Source organism: Cystoisospora suis, assembly GCF_002600585.1.
Source record: "Cystoisospora suis strain Wien I chromosome Unknown contig_657, whole genome shotgun sequence".
In the NCBI taxonomy this organism is placed as follows: Eukaryota; Apicomplexa; class Conoidasida; order Eucoccidiorida; family Sarcocystidae; genus Cystoisospora; species Cystoisospora suis.
In genome coordinates, this window is record NW_027153458.1 from 20,940 (window position 1) to 40,047 (window position 19,108).

The 19,108-nt window shown below is 53.8% G+C and overlaps 3 protein-coding genes across 3 annotated transcripts in view; 1 reads left to right on the forward strand and 2 right to left on the reverse strand.

The window, feature by feature from the left end:
* Positions 1–3,628, forward strand: part of CSUI_001628 (major facilitator family protein) — a 5,299-nt gene extending 1,671 nt beyond the window's left edge. Inside the window, exons 4-10 of the mRNA XM_068061833.1 lie at positions 283–435; positions 872–1,047; positions 1,541–1,821; positions 2,047–2,272; positions 2,577–2,749; positions 2,858–3,101; positions 3,286–3,628. Coding sequence (XP_067926192.1) covers positions 283–435; positions 872–1,047; positions 1,541–1,821; positions 2,047–2,272; positions 2,577–2,749; positions 2,858–3,101; positions 3,286–3,525 — 1,493 coding nt within the window. The 3' untranslated portion in view covers positions 3,526–3,628. The remainder of the gene's footprint in view (positions 1–282; positions 436–871; positions 1,048–1,540; positions 1,822–2,046; positions 2,273–2,576; positions 2,750–2,857; positions 3,102–3,285) is intronic.
* Positions 3,629–10,024: 6,396 nt separating this feature from the next.
* On the reverse strand, positions 10,025–16,253 carry CSUI_001629 (agc kinase). Its single transcript, XM_068061834.1, has 7 exons — positions 14,952–16,253; positions 13,702–13,862; positions 12,813–12,997; positions 12,290–12,435; positions 11,635–11,782; positions 11,093–11,261; positions 10,025–10,826 (listed from the first exon to the last, which is right to left on the reverse strand). Exons 1-7 carry the CDS (start codon positions 15,112–15,114, stop codon positions 10,731–10,733), a joined length of 1,068 nt encoding a protein of 355 aa, XP_067926193.1. The 5' UTR covers positions 15,115–16,253; the 3' UTR covers positions 10,025–10,730.
* Positions 16,254–17,516: 1,263 nt separating this feature from the next.
* Positions 17,517–19,013, reverse strand: CSUI_001630 (ef hand domain-containing protein; the record flags this gene model as incomplete). The annotated part of the gene is made up of 2 exons (XM_068061835.1): positions 18,628–19,013; positions 17,517–18,019 (listed from the first exon to the last, which is right to left on the reverse strand). The coding sequence occupies exons 1-2, from the start codon at positions 18,632–18,634 to the stop codon at positions 17,517–17,519; spliced, it is 510 nt and encodes a 169-aa protein (XP_067926194.1). The 5' UTR covers positions 18,635–19,013.
* Between the last annotated feature and the right edge of the window lie 95 nt (positions 19,014–19,108).

The following is a 19,108-nucleotide window of genomic DNA, read 5'->3' on the forward strand; positions in this document are numbered from 1 at the left end:
TCGTAGAAAGTCTCTGCTTAGCTGGTACGGGATAGTGATAGGATTTCTTTGTCGGTGTAAGGCGGTGTTTTGAGAGGTATGGGGGACGAGAGTGTCGAGCTGACGTGTGTGATTGTTGGTGTCGGTCCGCTACCTGTGATTGGCGGCGATGCAGGCGTTGTGCAGGGAGGTTTTTATTCAGAGCTACTGCATCACAACGCCCGTGGCTTTGCTCGTTCGTGGCGCCGAATCCCTAGTCATTTTTCGGGCGGGCCTTCTGAAATGATTGTCTTTTCATCGCAGGTGCCGTTGGGAAAATACAAATGTGTCTCATGCTTATGTACGCGGCCTCGGAACCAATCTTCGGCTGGGCAAGCGACATTACTGCCGGCTGGATTCAGACGAAGCTGGGCAGAAGGAAGCCTTACCTAGCAGTCTCCGCCTTGATGCATGCCCGTAAGACATTCTGGCGACAGAAGGGTCGAGGGTCAGTCCGTGTTCACTCAAGGCGACAACAGTTGTCTACGGCGTCTGTGCATGCAGCGGGCGCAGAAGTACCGCGAGTCCTTTAAATGGTACACGAGGTCCACTTTTTCATGTGCGTCTTTGTGGGCACGCTCTAGTGATACAATGAACTGAGTGCAACCGGGCGAGCGTGAACGAGAGAACTGAGTGCTCACATCGTGCGGGGGGGGGGGGCAGGAGGGAGTGTTCTGGGCAAGGGAAGTCATAGACTTCGCATGTGGAAATCTCCAGCGGACTGCCTCATTCTGAACTTTGCTGGTTTGTTGGTGAAGCACAGTTTACTTCAGCTGTTTTTTTGTTCCTCTGTCGGAGTTTGGTGGGATACAACGTCGCCTCGTGTGTCTGAGTCTGTGGGTTTTGCTTGCAGTCACCTTCATATGCTTGATGGGCCCCCCTGGGACTCTGAGCCCGGAAAATGGTTTGATAGAGTGGGCATTTTGCTTCGCGATCTTGTTAGGAGTGTCCTGGGGCTGTAATGAAGTAACTTATCAGGCTCTCGGTGCCCAATTGACTTTTGACTACGATGAGCGCACCAAGCTGCAGGTAATTGATCTGAGTCGGCAGTCCTTTTGTGCCTTGGCTCGAGACGCGGGCCTGTCTTTGTGCGAGGAAGTTCTCTATTTTTGGTAGAGGGTGGATCCGCAGGAGTTCTTTCTGACCGAAGGCAACGCCAACTGCAGGACGGTCAAAGGCAGACACAGAAGCCCAATTGTGTTGCACCTACTCACTGTGCAGGCATTCAAAGAGAGTACGATGAGTATCCGGCCATCACAGCTGGAAAGCTGACCACTTGCTGACACACGGGTACTGCTGGAATTGTTCTTCGATGTTCTGCTTGCCTGTGTCGGAAAGTGCACCTCAGTATGGCGGGCGTTGTACCTCAGACTCGGATTGCGTAAGGCGTGTGCACCAGCGCGTGTCAGAAGTTGTCGGGAGACTTGCGGACTGTCGGTTCATGGAGCCTAACAGATTCCAGGCACTCGTTGCAGAAGCAACCATTTTTGGATTCTGTAGTGTGATGTCCTGTTGTTCGTAGGCAATCGCTGTTTCCGTTATTACGGTTGGATCGACATCGTGCGGACTGCTTCACGGGATCCTCGGTTCCACTCTCGGCTCTTCATTTGAGGCCGTTCGGTTCCGTTTTATGATTCTTGCTTGTGTTTACGGGGGACTGTTTGTCCTTGGCACACTCATCATGCTCATCGTTATCAAGGAAGAAAGCGTGCAAATTGACTACAGTGGCGTCATCGAGTCACAAACATTCGGCGAGTGGATCATGATGGGAATCGACTCCGCCAAACAAATGTTCCTCAATCTGTGAGCATCCTGTGACGGTGTCATTGCGGAGGCGATTGATGACAGCGCAGTGATTTGGCGGGTGCAGAACACGAAAGCAAGTACCCTCTGTGTGACACTCATCTTTCACTGCATGATTCTGTAGTTGCCTCTAGATTTTTCTGACTGATGGCTGACCACTCACGCTTCCTGCCGAAGAGGTGTCGTAGAAGGCCTCTGTTCTTTTTGTGTGTGCAATGTGTTCAGGCCGTTCTTTTTGCTGATCGTCTGCTATTCGTGTACAATTATGGCTGGGGCAGTAACGCCGATGATGCTGCCATACTTCTGCAAGCACGTCACACAGTCTCCATTTGCCACAGATTGGGCGCCTCTTCTCTTCACTGCGAGCGCGGTGGCTGGCATGCCATTGTGGGTTTTCCTGGGCAGCTCTTACGTTGGCATGGAGAAGAAGTGGAGGTTTCTTCTTGCCGGGGTAAGGCACGTCGATGACAATCGAAAGATTAAGCACCAGGTCAGCACTGAAGCGGTTGGGCATCGGTGCTCGAATCCTTTGCAGTGTCGGAGGAATGGAATGGGGTTGCTGGGGGTGGGAAGTACTCGTGAGGGGGCGTCTGCAGTTAATAGTTTTCTACCCGGAACAGAGGTTCAGGACTAGGCAATGAGGTGTCGAGCATAGTGTCTTGTTTGCTGTTCCCCTGCCACGCTTAGCTTTGCATCGTAAGCCGTGTGTCTGCTCCTGACGAGTATCCCCGGACTGTGCGTGTTTGCGTCTTCAGTGCTGGCTTGCTTTTTTCCTCGGCCTGTCGGCAATCTTCGTGAAACCCGGTGATAACGCGATGTTTATCACCTTTTCGGTCTTAGGAGGCCTGGCGATGGGAGGGTATTTTGCCACGCCTGAGGCAATGAAGCCAGACGTTGTTGACTACGACGAATTCAGGACTGGTGCAAGGTAAGCCATTGAACAGTAGTCCAGTGGAGTGACGACTGTCCGCGCTTGGGGTGTGATGTCTTCAACAGCTACCCCCCCCCCCACTGGCTGCGATTTGGCTGTGCACAGGCACGAGGCTCGGTTCGCGGGTGTATTTATGTTTTTCGCCAATATCATGGCGGGCATCGCGCTTGAGGTCATGCTGCTGCTCCTTGAACATTTCGGTTACGACGGGTCGAAGAAATTGGGAGAGCCGGAGCCTGAAGATGTAGTTATGACGATTCGAGTTGGCTACGGCGCGGCTCTGGCCATCATGCTTGTCTTCATCACGCCTTCAATGATACTGTATCCCATCACTCGGAAGAGCCACGCGGTAAGTAAACGGCATTTTCCGCAGAGGTATCGCGGTGCACTGTCCCGGCTTACGTGTCAGGGATTTTTGTCGCGACCTTCAAGCATTCTTGCCTTCAGTGTAAATTCCCGGACGAAATAGCTGGAAGTAATGGAGAGCTAGATCATGCGGCTTCACATCCGTACTCCGAATGCGCTGCGTGCAGGATATCCTAACTGCGATTCAACGGCGTATGGACGGGGAGTTTGTTGCCGACCCTCTGTACGGCGGACCGCCCCTGCCGCCGTATGATAACGTCCCAATCGTTAGACGGATTGGCTCGGCGGATGCGGTTGACCAGCAGACGCTGTCCCGAGGGTCATCATTTCTCCAGCAAGTGGGCATGGAAGTGGGGGCGTTAGCTGGATCTCATGGAGACCGCAGTGGCATACGATATGTACCCTGAGTGCGGCTGGCGCGTGTGTCAGGGTTCCGCTCATACACAGAATTGAACTTGTCTTGTAGGTCATTAGAGTGTTGCCAGTTTGCCTCTCAAGAATGAGTGTGAGAGCGGACTAATGCCCCTCACTGGATTTCCGGCTCTGCGCGTAACTTTCTTGCATCCACTGTTAACGCGCGGAAGGACAAGCTGCTACAGGTGGTGGCAAAAACTGAAGATTTTTCTCTCACCGCACCGGTCGAACGGACAGAACACGCGATCAAAGGTACTAAATTAAAGCACGTGCCGGGGCACATGTTCGCGTTGAAGTTCACGGGTCACTACTGCTTCGGAGCGGCTTTGCACGCAGCAGCATTCTCAAAGCGAGCAGCTTTGGGGAATCAGTTTTGGCAGGAGAATTCTCTCAGTATACGTCGAATAGGCGTTGAGCTCGTCCACGGGTCCTGCATCTCTTTTGGTCATACGCACAGTCTCACCCAGTCATAAGTTCGTAAGCAGACCTGACGCACTGGGGTCGGCATCCTGCTTGACGAGAACACACATTGCCTCCTTCGCCCGGCTCAGTATTGATTCTTTTGCACATTTTTCGGCTTGTGAGAGGCTCCAAATAGCGTCCAGGTTTTCGAGCTGCGTCATCAGCCGTAGAAGGCTGGCTCTCGCTGCAGAACCCGGAACCGAATTATGGAGCTGGCGCATTAGTCTTTTGATGATCTGAAATCACGCGGTTCCGCGCAGTTTGAGACTTGAGTTTCGCGCCTAACGTACTTCAATATCGAGTAGGAGAGTGGGGTTGAACCAAGGTGGATAGGAGTCGAACAGCTGTCAAAACGGTGTGAAGGGGGAAGAGCTCAAGTGCCGTTGAAAGTGAACTTACAATTGACAGAAAGAGGACTCTGGGGGTGCTGCTGAGGGTAAACTCCGGTAGTTCAGAAGCCTCTGTTTGCGACCCGGGCCTGGGGAGTACAGCCAAGTCGAAGAGGACAGCGAGCGAACAGAGGGAGTGCAGCAGGCACGTCCGGGTGAGAATGCTGTATGAGTTTCCTAGGAAGAGCGTATCAAGCAGTGTAAATAGAATATCAACTGTGGCATCGTCCTGTATGTCCTGTGAAGGGGGTTATGGAGGTCGGAGGCATGTCGGTCGGAACAGGTCCGCTCCAGCGACGACGGTGTTCCCCAGAAAAAATTCGTACCATGAGAGCGCCATTGATAGTGCTAGTCACTAGAGCGCAGAGCTCCTCGGGTTTTCCTTCGGCATGCACCTGATACCGCGTGAGCGAGTCCAAGGAAATTTTCGTTAGGATATTGCTTACACCGGTGATAAGGTAAGAGCTGAGTGCAGCGGCTGCCGCAGCCCGAATGTGATTGTCGTCATGAGTCAGCATCCTCGTCCAAAACGACGTGTTCAGCGGAAGCTCGTTTTCTTCGGGTTTCGAAGTAACGAAACGAAGCAGCATCCGCAAAGAACGTGCGGACGCTTCATCGATCCAGGCGCCTCCATTGTCCTGGAGCAAACAACTTGAGATTACCACGGCGAAGCGTGACGTTTTCTCTCACCTTCGCTGCACTCATGGGAGCTATCAAGCCCGCAAGGCAGTAGAGCGCAAACGCAGTGGTCTCGGGGTCGATTCGCAAAGCAGATGGAGGGCCGATGCAAAGCCGAAGTAACTTCTGAACGGATTCAGAAGTTCGGATTGTGTTTAGACCTGAGGATGGCCACAATGAAACCCCCCGGAGAGGCGATCTATGCGTTGCAGACGTACAGTGCCTGTAGCCGTGGTCACTACAGTAGTGAATTAGGGAGACGCACCACCGCGTGACTGAACGTAATAGCTGGTGCAGCTGATTGTCTCCCTGCAGGAAATGTCTATTCCAACTGGACCGAACTCGAGAGAGAGTCTTACCGCGGCGAACGGGAATCGCGTTAACTCGGAGATGATTCTCGAAGTGCGATACGTCAGCTCCAGTGTGTCGGATTCGTCGAAAACTGCGCATTTTTCTAGCAAGGTTTTGAGGTACTGCAAGAGTTTTTCTCACTGCTACAAAATCTGGTGAAGGCCCAACTGTGAAGACATACCGCAAGTAGGAAGGGCACCGCGACGAGAGTGTCACACTCTTCATGAACTAGCTTGCCCTTTTCATTAAAGAATGAGTCAGTCAAACGCAGTATATGGGAAAGTCGAATAAACGGCAACTCTGTGCTCGACTCCTCCGAACTATGACACAAAATCCATGCAGTAGCGAGGACCGAAATCTTGCACGGGTCGTTGGTAACCATAGCGGTCATGAGGTCCTGATCCCTCTCTGGCTGGGTTAACTGTGGCATCGGTGGAGGATTCGCAGTTACCTTGTTTCTTGCTACCAAGGAGCAGATACCCCTTGCACCCGTCTCATTGTGGTACTGCATGTCGTACAAACCCAGCTGCTCAACAAACAGCAGGAGTAGCTTGAAATCGTCGTTGCTCATATCCTTTCGGTCTGCGGACACAATCAAAGCTGTCATGGCCTAGACAGGAAAGGCTTGGAGAGGGTAAATGTGTGTGAAGCCCCAGCCAGTACGGTACCTTCACGAAATGCTCTCTTGACGCGTCCTCATTCCAGAAACGCCACTCGTCGTACGAGAAGTGGGAGTGAGACCGGACGAGCCACGTGCGAAGAGAAGCTAACATTAGACCCGAGTCCGAGGCCTCGTCATCGAGACATGCCGCCGCAAACATGACAAAACGCGGGTGAATAGCTCTCTTAACAGTGAGTGTGTAAGAAAGTCTCTGGGCCTTTCAGCACTGACGTCCTTACCGGCTCTTGTGAAGATCCTAACTGTCCACCGATGGCTGCTTTCAAGGGAAAGCTGGAGGCCAGGAATAAAAACCATTTTGCGGGAAAGAAAAGAAGCTTGCGTCACCTATTCCGCAGATCTCTGCAAACCGATAACACCGATGAAAGTGTAGAAATTAGTACTGCTGGAGGCGACTGTGACTGCTTACTGTGGTGACCTCTCTCCTCTGTCACTGGAGAATCTGATTTCGCACAGTCAGAGCCCCAGTCGCCGATGTTACCCGGAGAATGCTTACATTCTGTCGGCGAACAGTAACGCCGCGGCGCACGAAAAGGGTACATCAGGGAGCTGCAAAAAGCGAACAGTTTCGCCTTGGACCCTTGGGCAGGCGGCCGACGTGAGGCCTACGGCTGCTGGAGAAGAAGCTATCTCCTGGCGGGCAGCCGCCATGAAAGTGAGCAGGCTGTGCATTCCATCATGCATCTCGAGGTCCCCGAGAATCCGGCCCCCACTCGAGGAGTCTCGAACCAGGGGGGCAGCAACGAAGAGCAGCACATGTGCAAGGTCTTCTAGGCCCGTAGCTTCAAGGGAACTTGGACCCTGACCAGTTGTAACTGCCCTACATCAGCGCCAATGTTGGTCGAGTATCGCCGGCCCGGGTAGGAAGCAGCTTACGAGACGAAGCCACTGTCAACTGTGGACAACGAAACGTTCACAGAAGATAGCTCGAAACCGGAGATGGTGTGACGTACCGAGCGCTCTTCTGAGCTGACTCTCTTTCTCCCGCAGTCCCTCGGAGGCGTGGGAGTCTCTTGACGGTCCTAGTCTCCTCAACCCTTCCATCTTACAAACAGTCAGCGCAGCACTTTTCAGCCAGCTGGACCCAGACGGTCGGCTGAGCAGACTCTCCGGGTTCTGCAACGGTTGCCGTAAAGCCCTGTTGCAGCTCCGCCTGCATGGCAGAAAGGGGAAACTCACCGGCCACGAGGAGGCCACGATGCATACGGCAGTGACCGCTAGGTAAACCCGGAAAATGTGCTCCGACTCCTCTGCGTTGCACTGACTCCCACTCGGGAAAACTTGCTCGTCGAGCAAGAGGAGCTTCTCTAACAGAAACAAAGCAGCGTCCAGTAGATCGTTCTCCGTTAGTTCATCAGTGAAGATGGCTCTTTCTGATGCGGCCCCCAGACTGCAAAGCCGCAGAACAGCTGTATACCTGAGCCGACTCTCGATGGTCGGTCCTGCTGCGGCTGACAAAGAAATGTCTTACATTTTCGCCCAGAGTGCATTGACGTCTGCAGGCTCCTCCACGCTGGCAGGCACTACCTGCCCTATATCGAGGCCTGCAGGTTCGCCCATTTTCAGTGTGGCTTTGGCAGGAAAACGAGTTCGGTCGCCTTGCCTGCCAAGAGTCGAACGCACAGGGCTAAAATTTGCTTCAGTACCGATGCTCTCGGAGCAGATGCCGGCACGGAATTGCTCTGCTCCTCAGTGAGCAAACGATAGGCTCGTTCACAGGTGTCGGGCACGCCCTCCAGCTCAGACCTCGCATCACCGTACTGGGCACGTAGACAGCGGTCCACCACACCGAGAGATTGAGCAATATCTGGGATGCCGATCCCGACGCGCTGCACGGAAGAGTAGAACCTTGACTAAGACCTAGCTTAGAGATTGCTGTACCTGGACCGCAGGAACCAACGCATTCGCGAGTAGTAGTAGATCGTCTTCTGTTTGGCCGCGAGCCAGCATGTGAAAAACCATTTCCAGCGCTGCGTACATGCTCTGGATGGCGAGCGGCAGCGCAGTCATGAAGATCAGCTGCTTACCAAATTTTGAGTGTCTCTCCGCAAACAAGGCATCGTTAACAAAGTGCTGTCTCAAACAGAGAACTGCCGTCGATTTCACGGTCGCCTTTCCATTCCGGACAGTTTCTAGTAGCCACTCGACAACGCTGACGTGTTCTTGGAAAAGCCTTCTGGCGCTAACAGGTCGTCCCTTCACTATCCGGCCTATGAGCAGTATCGCGCAGCACTGCACCTCTGCTGGGACAGTCTTCGAAACCAGAACAGACTGCAGAGCCTCCGCAGTTTTTGACAGAGCTTTCTCATTTTGCAAGAATGATGCGAAGAGACAATTGGCTTCAGAGAGGACAGTCAAGAATTCCAAGCTGTGAATGCTGAATGGTGAGTCGGGCGCCGCCTCCACAAAGGCAGAGCAAATGTTGTCCATGCTCTTGCTGATCGGGATACTTATCCCACAGTCGCCGTGGCTATGAATGAGCCTTGTCAGTGTAAACACAATGGAACCAGCGGCTTCAATGTCGGTGCTGATGGTGACCGGGAGAGCCTCCAGAAGCTTCTCTATGAGATCGCGCCGCTGAAAAGACTGCATCGCAAGTGGCAAGTGAAGCACGCGCCAGCTATCCGTACTTGAAAGAGGGCAGTTAAGAAATACGTGAGATCGTCGATGAGTGCTCTTAGAAGCAGCAGGACGAAGCAAGAAGAACCTCGTCCTCGGCTGATGCCATCGATAATCTGGCTAAGTAGCGAATCGGCAAAGGCTGCGCGATTCTCCACCTGCATGAGACTAAACGAGTGTTTAATGAGATCCATTAGGAGCCTGGGAAAACCATGCAGAGACCCTGTTGCCACAGATGTACCGGCGAAGAACGTACTCGACAGCGGTGTTGCCTGTAGCAGTTGCCTGCTCATCTCCTTTTCCGAGAGCCCCCATTTCAACAAGGAGATGGACCTGAGGAGCACGCGGACTATCTGACTTCCAACTGCGTTCAGCTCAAGACCGTACCGTCACAGGGACTACTCGAGTAGAGAAACAGCACATCAGCCAAGGGCTCGGCTGACCGGGAGGCGGATGGCAGCGACCCAGGAAGTTCTGAAGATCCCGCATCGTCGCACGTCTGCTGAAAGTCGGGGCCTCGGACCCGATGTAGTCAATCACACAGTTGTAGCACATTGTTTTTCCGCCCTTGTCAGTCTGCAGAAGCGGCTGATGTGTGCCATGATCCTTGCTGCGAAAGAGCAAGGCCGGCGTCAAGAGGGCCAGAATATCTTCGTTCATTGTGTAGAAAGACGGCACGTTGTACATAAGGTCCGCTCATGGACTAGGCCCATGGATGCCCCTTCGCGGCCATTGTCTGTGCCTATGGTTACCGACTGTGGTTTGCTGTGCGTCAGCGTACAGACACCCCACTGAGCCAGCTGCGTCCGTCACTCTGCCTATCCCTACGTCTGGCAAAGCAGGTTGTTAACATCTGAGCGTTGAGTTGAGGAAGTCCTGAGTGTCCGTAGCCTTTCCGGCAACTACTAGGACTGTCTTTCTCGCAACAGATCTCTTCGATTTTTCTAGGAAACCCAGTCCGCTCCTTTTCCTTCGCACGCAATCACAAGGGAAGCTTGAATGTCACAGTCACAGTAAAGCTACCGGAGGGTGGTGTGATAAGTCATAGATTCTCTTCTGACGGTTTTTTCCAGACCAGCTACTATCGATGTTTCCCATTCAAGAGACGAACTCCGTTCAGCATTGAGAAAAACCGACCATCTGTACGGCTTTGCCGTAGCCCCCCGCACATAAAGTCAAATCAAAGAGTCGATGGACAACACAAAGAAATTGTTAACAAACGAAAGAAGCCGGGAAACAGAGACTTCAGCTGATCACCGGCGGAGCCTACGACACACGCTGCTGGGGAGAATCACCGCTACACGTGTGCGTCTGTGCCGGTTATCTCCAAACTCAGTTGGATCCGTGAAACTCTGAGCAGATGGGGACCTGTATCGGCACTATTTCGGTCCTGTAGCTCCGGAGGTTGGGCGTGGACTACTGACGCCGCAGTCGTCAATGTGAGTGGACAGAAGGGTGTCCTGAGTTCGAGTGAGCTCCAGAAACTACTTGCGTCAGTACCACATCCACACTGTATGTCGACGACTTCCCCTTCGGCGCATTGACATTTTTACAGTAAATTTCAATCCATCTTGAGTATGCAACAGGCGCTATCACCCTCCAGGCTGTCTCACCAAATCTTTTCTAGAAGAACTCTCACCGACACTCCCACCCGCCGAAAAACGCAAGTAGTCGTAACAAGCTTTGCCTGTCTCGCTCGAAGACACGCGACATGCGACGCCAACAGGCAAGTCGGTATCACACGGCACTCCTGCTGAAGCACTGTAGCTCAACGCGGCTCCGACACGCGTGGCCTAAAACAACTCCCCGCACGTTCCAATGGTCCGGCTTACAGTTCATAACTCTCCGGGAGACCCCAGTCAGTACTTAGAACGGCAGATCCTCATCGCGGCTCTATAAGACCACTCTCGAACCGACAACGTACAGAAAACGCCCTGCGGGTCAGCAGGATACAATGGTGGCAAGCGCTCAGCAGCTGCTGTCACAGGTCGGCTAGCACGGTTGCTCAGACAGCGTGTGTTTACCACGAAGTGAAGGGATCCATCGACCCTGTGACCGGCGGGGTTTGTTCGGTGGACTCCGGGTAGCTCTCAAAATTCGAGGTGTCATCGACACTCTGTAGAGCCGCAGAGCACCACAGTCAGCCGCACGGGCATCTGACATGATACACGAATACCCGCCGCCTGCCACGAACCACCCTGGCAGTCCCATTAGCGGCAACGCCGTCGCACAACAGAACTGCCGGGCAAGTAGCGCGATCGCGTACTCGACTACGACGCTGCCTCGCTGCGAACTGCTGGGCCACACCATTACAGTGATACAGCAACACTAACTAGCCAAAACGCCCCTTACTTCCCCTAGTTGTAGCGTTCTGCAGCTTACCTTAACGGGAGGTTTGTACGGCGAGGCCAGCTGCTTCTTCAGGCACGCGTTCCAATCGAAGCCAGCGAACCACCGGTGTTCCTTGATGTCTGCCACGCCATTCTTGAGATTACCGTAACGCTGGGCCAAGTCTGGAGTCAATAAACGCTTCACTAGCACTTTTGCGTTCCTACACACACAAACAATGCAAGAATACGTCAGCGGCGTCCGAGAGCAACAATCAAGTCTGCTGTTACACACGAAGTCAGCTCCATCAGAACAGAAGACCCATAGTCCGGAAGACACACCAGCGACAAAGCTCGAAGCCGCCCCCACACTGCACAAAGTACAGGATCTCAGCAAACCAACTGGTAACGAGGAGGAATATGCCACGCATCACCGGACGCTTGCATACGAGACGCGTGGTCACACAGCTTCGACGCAACAGTTCGTCTCCAGCCCAAGGCCTACACACACGCACGGTTACTGCTGGGATGAAACTTAGTGTAACTGAAGACAGCGAGCGTACGTCCGGCTGCGCGACACGGGGAGCAGAAACTCACTTGTCAAAGAACTTCGGGAAAGCTATTCGCCCTCCAAGGATTTTCTGGTAAACACCCATGGGTTCATCATCGAAGAAGGGCGGGTAGCCGAGAATCATCTCGTAAATCAGGATGCCCAGAGTCCACCAGTCGACTGGCTTTCCATGTCCTGCGCGAGACACCACGGTAGACACCGAGCTACCTGTGCATCACAGGAATGCCTACCGGCAAGACAGCCACCCTACTCGTGCTGTATGCAGAAGCTGCGTGAATCTCCCGTACGGGATGGACAACTTCTGTGATGTCCGTACTTTCGTAACAAAATGAGAACTCTCCACCATGATGAGCATATCCAGTCCGTTCACCGACCAGCCTCGTCACACACCTGAGCCTGCCCTGGCACCGTTCTCGCCAACATGCACCGTCCAGGCACTTAACAGTCCTCAGGCACCGGAGCGCCTTCCTCACAGACCTCAGCTGCCAGCGTCGAGTTCACGAAGAGCTGAGTCCTTCACACGCAGGTGACGGCTGAGCCGATTATGAACACGCGTCCCTCCGACGGGAAAAAACTTCCCGACTTGCGCCTCTAAAGTGCGATTGTTCGGAAGGGTGCTATCGGTGTCCCGCTACGTCGAACTGCCACGGCGCTGCAGCAGGACGGTTGCCAGTGTCTCACCTTTGTTCAAAAGAACTTCCGGTGCAATGTACTCGGGCGTCCCACAAAGAGTATATGTTCGATACTCAATGATTTTCGCGAAACCGAAGTCAGTGAGCTTCAAGTAGCCGTCGGCGTCCACCAAAAGATTCTCGGGCTTCAAGTCTCTAAGCAACAATTGACCAGAGACGCACTGCATCAGTCAGTGCTTATCCACTGCGCCGGTATCAGGTCTCCGGACTGGAAGGTGTGGTACGATTGCTCAACCAGTGCGCTTGCAGGAGCCGACTACTCTCCTCGTCCGCGTCGGAGTGTCACAGGCTAACTCCTTACATCAACGTTACCCGTCGATTAAGCGCGCCTGATGAGATGAAACTCCGCGATAAAAACTCCTCGTAGTTGACACCACACCGTTCCCCAGACAGAGACCATACCGACGAACCCCAGTCCACAGGCTTTGCGAGAACGGAAATCGGGACACAGAGGAGCCTTTCTTTACAGCCGAAACTGTACTACGAGCGAGCACATCCAAAACGTCACGCACCTGTAAATTATGTTCCGTCCATGCAAGTACTCGAAGATCAGCGTGACTTGAGCGGCGTAAAACCGAGCAGCATCATTCTCAAAGCGCCTGGTCTTTCTCAGGAGAGTGAAGAACTCTCCTCCAATGACGTACTCCATAACAATGTACAAGTAGCGATCATCTTTGAATGTACCAAGCATGTTAACCTGCAAGCCTCGCAGATCACTCAGGAGCGTCTGCCGTGTAAATCTTTGCTAGACGGCAAGGCGTGGAGTATTCTTCCTTCGCTTCATCGGAAAACGCTCTACTTGCGCGAACATACGAAGGGTTTCTCAAGCAACAGCTACCACCCAGGTTAGACCACACACTACCGCAGCTCAACCAGAGCCTGCCAACCACCAGATACTCTCCGCCGCCGGCGTCTTTGAACAGAGGGACTCTAAGGCATAGAACGATTGACTTGTCACGCCACACGAAACTGCGACACAGACCGGCCACAGCCGAAAAGGTGGTGTGTCATCCCAGAAACGCCGCTTTTGCTGCCATCCCCTGGCACCGAGGAATACGGTGCAACCTCAATGCCCACGAACAAGCAAGGCACCTTTGAGAGGCAGCCAGTACAGGTTTGACGACAGAGGGGTGCACGCACGCACCGGTTGCAAACAAGGAGTGCATGAGCAAGGCTACTTTCACCCTCTTGAACGACCGCTCTGAAAGACGTCAAAGACTCATTCTAACGCGACCAAAGTATGCGAGAACTAACGCAAAAAACAACACGAGAAAAAACAAAAGTTGACGCAGCGGAGACTGTGAGAAATCTCCTGGACATTGACAAATTTTAGCACGCAAATCGCACAAGGTTGATCTTTGAGCGCCGGCAGAAGCGGACTCGACGCAGAACCAGACTCACCGTGAAGGGGTGATTGATCATCTGCAGGATTCGCTTCTCAGAGAGAATGTGATCGACCTGTTTCTGTCTGATCACGGCTGCCTTCTTCAAGCGCTTAATGGCTACTGGAGGCGCGTGCGAATCGTCTTTCCTTTTCGCCATAAACACCCGTCCGAATGACCCTGAAGAAAAGGTAACACGTCCCGGACGCTGGTGGACTACACCCAAGAGATACTAGGGTTCCATATTGGGGCGGACAGCCGGCAGGCAACGAAGAAAAAATTGTTGCCTTCATATCGGGCATACCCAAGCCTGCTACCTATCCAAGCATCTCTAAGACGAGGGATTCATCGGGTGAAACAAATGATGGGGGGGGGCCCACTCACTCACATGCATGCAAGAAACGACCGTGCAGCACACCTTTTCCCAAGGAACAAGTAAAGAAGCACGTGCGGCGGTACGGCAGCACCACACGGGCGATCCGTGAACCTGCGTTCACCTCCAAGCCATCGTGAAGTTGTAGTGCGTCCACGGAACACGCCGATTTCCACTGAACATCTCTTCAGAAGTCCATCAGAACAGGTGTCACTAGAAGACCACATCCCTGTGCATTATTCCGAAGTTCTGCAATAGAACACCGAACTGACCCGACTGTGGCAGCCCCCGGAGTCGACGGAGTCGGAAGGACGAGGTACGACACGAAAGTAGGTCCGTGACAGTGGAACGCATCTCGCCTCTCAAAGATGGTACGCGTACCAGGAGAAACCGAACACCATCGTAACAGGGGTACCAGCTTCCAGAGAAAAACGACGATACCGAGACGAATAGCAAAACTAACCCGAACTGCACTCCCATGCCAGCAGGGAAGAAGAGAAATTTCTACATCGCGGCGGAAAAAGAACCGTCTAAGTTGATGTGAAGGACACATCGCCGGTGCATGGCCCATGTGCCGTTTTCGCTCCCGCCCCCGCAATAAACGTAAGAAACTGTGGAGGAAACTCGGACACCGTGTGGTCCTCGAAAAGACAAGGGCTACGTAACCAACGTGGCCTGAAAAAGGCCACGACCTCCCACCGGCGTCACAGATTGCTTCGAAACTGAGAAAGACATACTCTGTGCCAGTCCCCGAAGAGACTGTATCGCGCTGCATGCTGAGTCTCCAGACCGAGGACACACCACGAAGCAATACGCTTACGACAAGGGGCCCTGGGCACTCCGGCTGAGCTACACTATATCCCATGACCACTGTACAGATCTGTTTACTTGCTCACCTGTGCCGAGTGTAGGGCCGAAGTTGAAGTTCGACATGACACACTTGTTGGGAGGCAGCCGCCCGTGCTGAGAGTTGTCCCCACCACCGTCCTTATTGGACGGAATCAGTCGACGAAACAGATCCATTTCAGAAAAGCAGGGGACACGCCCTCCCTGGCTCATAAACAGGAAATAGCTGAAGTCGGGCGTTCCTCTGGTTACACACGTTTCGCGTCGTACAGCAGCAAAATGGAAAATACGGCGCTTCCGTCCCCACAATGAAACGCAGCTTTCGGCGATCAGGATTGGCGAGGCATAGAACAGTACCCGGCGACAGGGGCTATGGAAAACACGACGCCTGCCGTTCCCTTCACAACGCTTTGCTCCGCCCAGTCAAAAAAGTACGGTTCCGAGCCGCCTCAAGCTGAGACGCGACGCCCCGGAAAGCGGAACACCGAAATGCCCTGGTGGAGAAAAGAAGATGAAGAGAGAAGAACGAGAAGCCCTTTCTCGAGCATAGTCAACAAAAAGAACACGATCACCACAGCCCTGCTGCGAAGCCGCGGCCTTAAACAGGTGGCGGCCTGGGACACCGTCCCTGACGTGCTACAGGCCAGAAACCGCACACGACCGGCCTCCCGCTGGAACAGAACTTGCAAGAAAAAAAACGCGGTTCTCCGGAACTAGGTAAACAGGCTGCCATCCGCAGCAAGAGCAGAAAAAGCGAACGGGCCCGGGCAGCCGCCGGCAGTACGCAGGGGTGTCACGAGTTTTGGCAGCACAGAGCCCTAAACCGGAGCCCGCTGTGAACTAGCAGTGACAAGAGCAGGGAAGGGAAAACTCACCCCCTCACCAACAAAGTGTGCTGCAACGGATGTAAACGAAGAAAGGCACACGACGAGCAATCTATATCCAACAGAGCGCACAGGACGCTGTAGGACACAGTGGGTTTCCCAGTTGGCACATCTGCTTACATGCGCGCGCTTCAGTAGAAACTGCCGGTCGAGCAGCCGTCTTCTTTTGTGGGAATTTGTCGCGCGCTAGTTCGAACGATACACGAGGGCGTGTGTCCGGAATAGAAATAAGCAGAAACCTGACAAAGCCGCAGTTGGTGAATAGTTTTCCCGCCCTGGAGTGTCCCCGTTTCTTCCGTGCCAGTACGGAGCTCACACTTGTTCTCCAGCCGCTCCGCGAAGGAGATGCCACCCCGTGCCCTGCTGGAACAAGCATCGCAGGGGTCGTTTCCCAAAGCCGTTCGGGGGCGGTCGCAGACCTAAGTGAAGAGCTGCGTAACCGCCCGCTTTACGCTGTGCTGCCAGACAGAATGGCGCCGAAACCTCCGTTGTAATCCCATACGAGAAGTGGCCACGTCAGTGAAAAACGGGTGTGTGGAGCGTACATTTCTCCTTAGCAGCGCCAAGTCAGCAGCCTTCCGCTTACCCGGGGAAGTTCGCGAGGTCCAAACACAACAATATTCGGATGTCCACCCCTCTTTCGGACTGTCGCTCGCCAGGAAAGGGCAAGCGGACAGCGTGGTACTGGTTCACAAGAAAGCTCTTGGCTTCTGTCTCTCGATGGCCATCACGGTGACACTTACCTCCCAAACCAAGCAGCTAGTGTGGGGGGACAGGAGTCTTTGTCTTTTACCAATTACTGAGTGGCAGGACAGGGCCACAGATTTAGATGCAGCTTCCTCGCAAATGGAGAACAACAAATCTCGCCCTGCAGTCCGGGGCGTGAAAGATCCAGCTTGTCGGAGCAGTAGGCAAAAAAAAAAAAGGAAACTCTGGTTATGCCTCGCACGCCTATGGGGTAAGTCACACCGGCAACTGGGCAGGCTAGTGTTTTCCACTGGCGCCTTGAACGCCTAACACTTTCGGGCGAACCCTGCTACGCTCAGTCGCGACAGAGTCACTTAGCACTGCAGTCCAGCGTCACAAAGCCGTACACGCGAGAGGACCGTACACTTTTTTCGAAGATGCCTCCCGATCCTGCTGGTGCCAAGTCTCTGTCTGGCTTAGGCGTGTTCTCTTCAGGTTCGGCGGGTTTTTGAGGTTCGCATTGCAACTGACGATCTTCCTCTCGAATCCTACACTAGTAGTCCGAGACCTGAGAGCTTCCGGAGCCAGACAACGCCTGCCAGACGTAGTCCGGCTGGACGCCTGTCGTTAAGCAACGGCGTCGCGGAACACCCGCACTCCCAAATTGCTACAGCGCGCTAACGCATACTGAACCCACCGCACCTGGTGCGACCGAGTAAGGGCGCCGGTAATACCAAACGTCACAGTCTCAGCAATACCACCCGCCGCGACTGTTATCAGGCCGTCATGGGGAAACGGCGTATGGGATTGTCCTCCTGAACTGCATACTTGTCCGGGCTCTGTCCACGAACCACCGGAAATTATTTAGGCGTTCGAGTGGTTTAGGCGGATGTGCAGACTCTCGAACGCCATTGAACGCCTCCGATGGTGACCACTAGGAAAGTCTGTTGACAAAAAGTCTCAGATCGATGGACTCGCACTCCAGGCCGCCGCAGGCATGAAGACCGGCCTGTAAGCCGGCACAAAAAAACTTGGGAAAAAAATTTAGCACTGCAAGCGACTGAAAAGAGAACAGAAGTCGCCAAAACGGAGGTACTCGGCTCGATCCAGGTTTTCAAGAGTCAGCAGCCTGTTCACGTCCGCAGGAGAGAGCTGCTCTCCCAAGCACGAGAGAACCTGGCTCACATCCTTCATCGAGCAAACTCCCCTGCCGTCGGGATCGAAGAGATCAAAGCAGACCTTCAGCTCGTTGATTTCCTCTTGGCTCAAACCTATGTTGCGAGACATGTGGTATTTTTCAAGCATATCCTCGTTCAGTGGCCTCCTCCGCTCCTTTGCCTCTTCAGCTCTCTTCTGCTTCGCGATTTGAGTGAAGACATCAAGCGTGACAGGTCGGTGACCAAGCTTGTTCTCCACCGTCAAAATAGACGCGTAAGACCAAACTTGTCCCAGCATCCTCAGCATCGTGCCAAGCTGCGTTACCTTCACTTTCCCGTCCCCGTCCTTGTCCATCAGAGTGAAACAGAAACGACACAAGTAGTCGAAGTCTGCCATATCGGATCAGGGAGCAGTTCGCAGCGAGCCGGGGCCCTCAAAAATCGGCAAAAGCTTTCGCCAATCAATGCTGGGAGAACATACAGCAGGCGCAACCACAATGCCGTGAGGCGCCCTTTCCGTCAAGGGGGGCATAGCCCCGGTATCCCAACAGGAGACCACCAGGTGCCGAAATGACAAGTGAGAGTGTCCGTCTGTCTGCTATGATGGCAATTGTCACTGTGACACGTCTGCACGTGACACCCGGGTGCTGCCTAACCGATCACAGCATTCTGGAACTAAACTCCTGAAGACGGCCATGTAACGACATTCCTATGCCCCTGCAATTGAGCACCTTGCAAGGACAAGGCGGACTCAAACAGAAGTCAGGCGGAAAAGGATTTAATGACTGTGCAAAGTCCGTGCTGCAAACAGCAGCTCATCGTCCCACCCCTCGACGCAGCAGAATGCTTTGGACGGCAGGTGCCGGGACTCCGCAACAGGTTTCTCTCGAAGCACAAGCAGACACAGAGCCGGCAGTACCTCCAGAGGCGGTGTGCCGCTACAGCAGGTGCAATGAATAGAAGCAGCATTCAACGCTTCCAGAGTCAATCGAACGTACCTCTCATCCAACTCTCCAAAAGGTAGCCGCCGGTCCGACCGAGAGCCGCACGAGTCCGCGACGGCCTTGACTCGAGGACTTGTAACTCGGAGGCACTCCCTCTGCTGTTGAAAGCCTTTCTGCCCTCAGTACAACACTCAAACTCCTCGCTTCGGCAAGAGGAGGAAGCGACGTCGAGTTTGTCCAGTTTCCGCGCCACGATGCTCCGCACATAAGAAGCGCTCGGTAGCGGACCTTGCTAATCCTGGGCGTGCCCGGAAAGAACGGAGTACCCCGTCAGAAACGGAAAAAAATTCGTGCATGGGTTTGGGCATGCTTCTCACTTGGTGCCACGATCGCCGGCTGTACTACCTGCGTTGGCTGCGGAACGAGGTGCAGATACCGCTAGCTGCGCCGAGGTGCTGTGCAATCGACGTCCGGTCTTGCTGGTATGCCAGCTGCTCTGGATGCATGCCGTTGTGCAACTTTGCCGTCTCGGCCT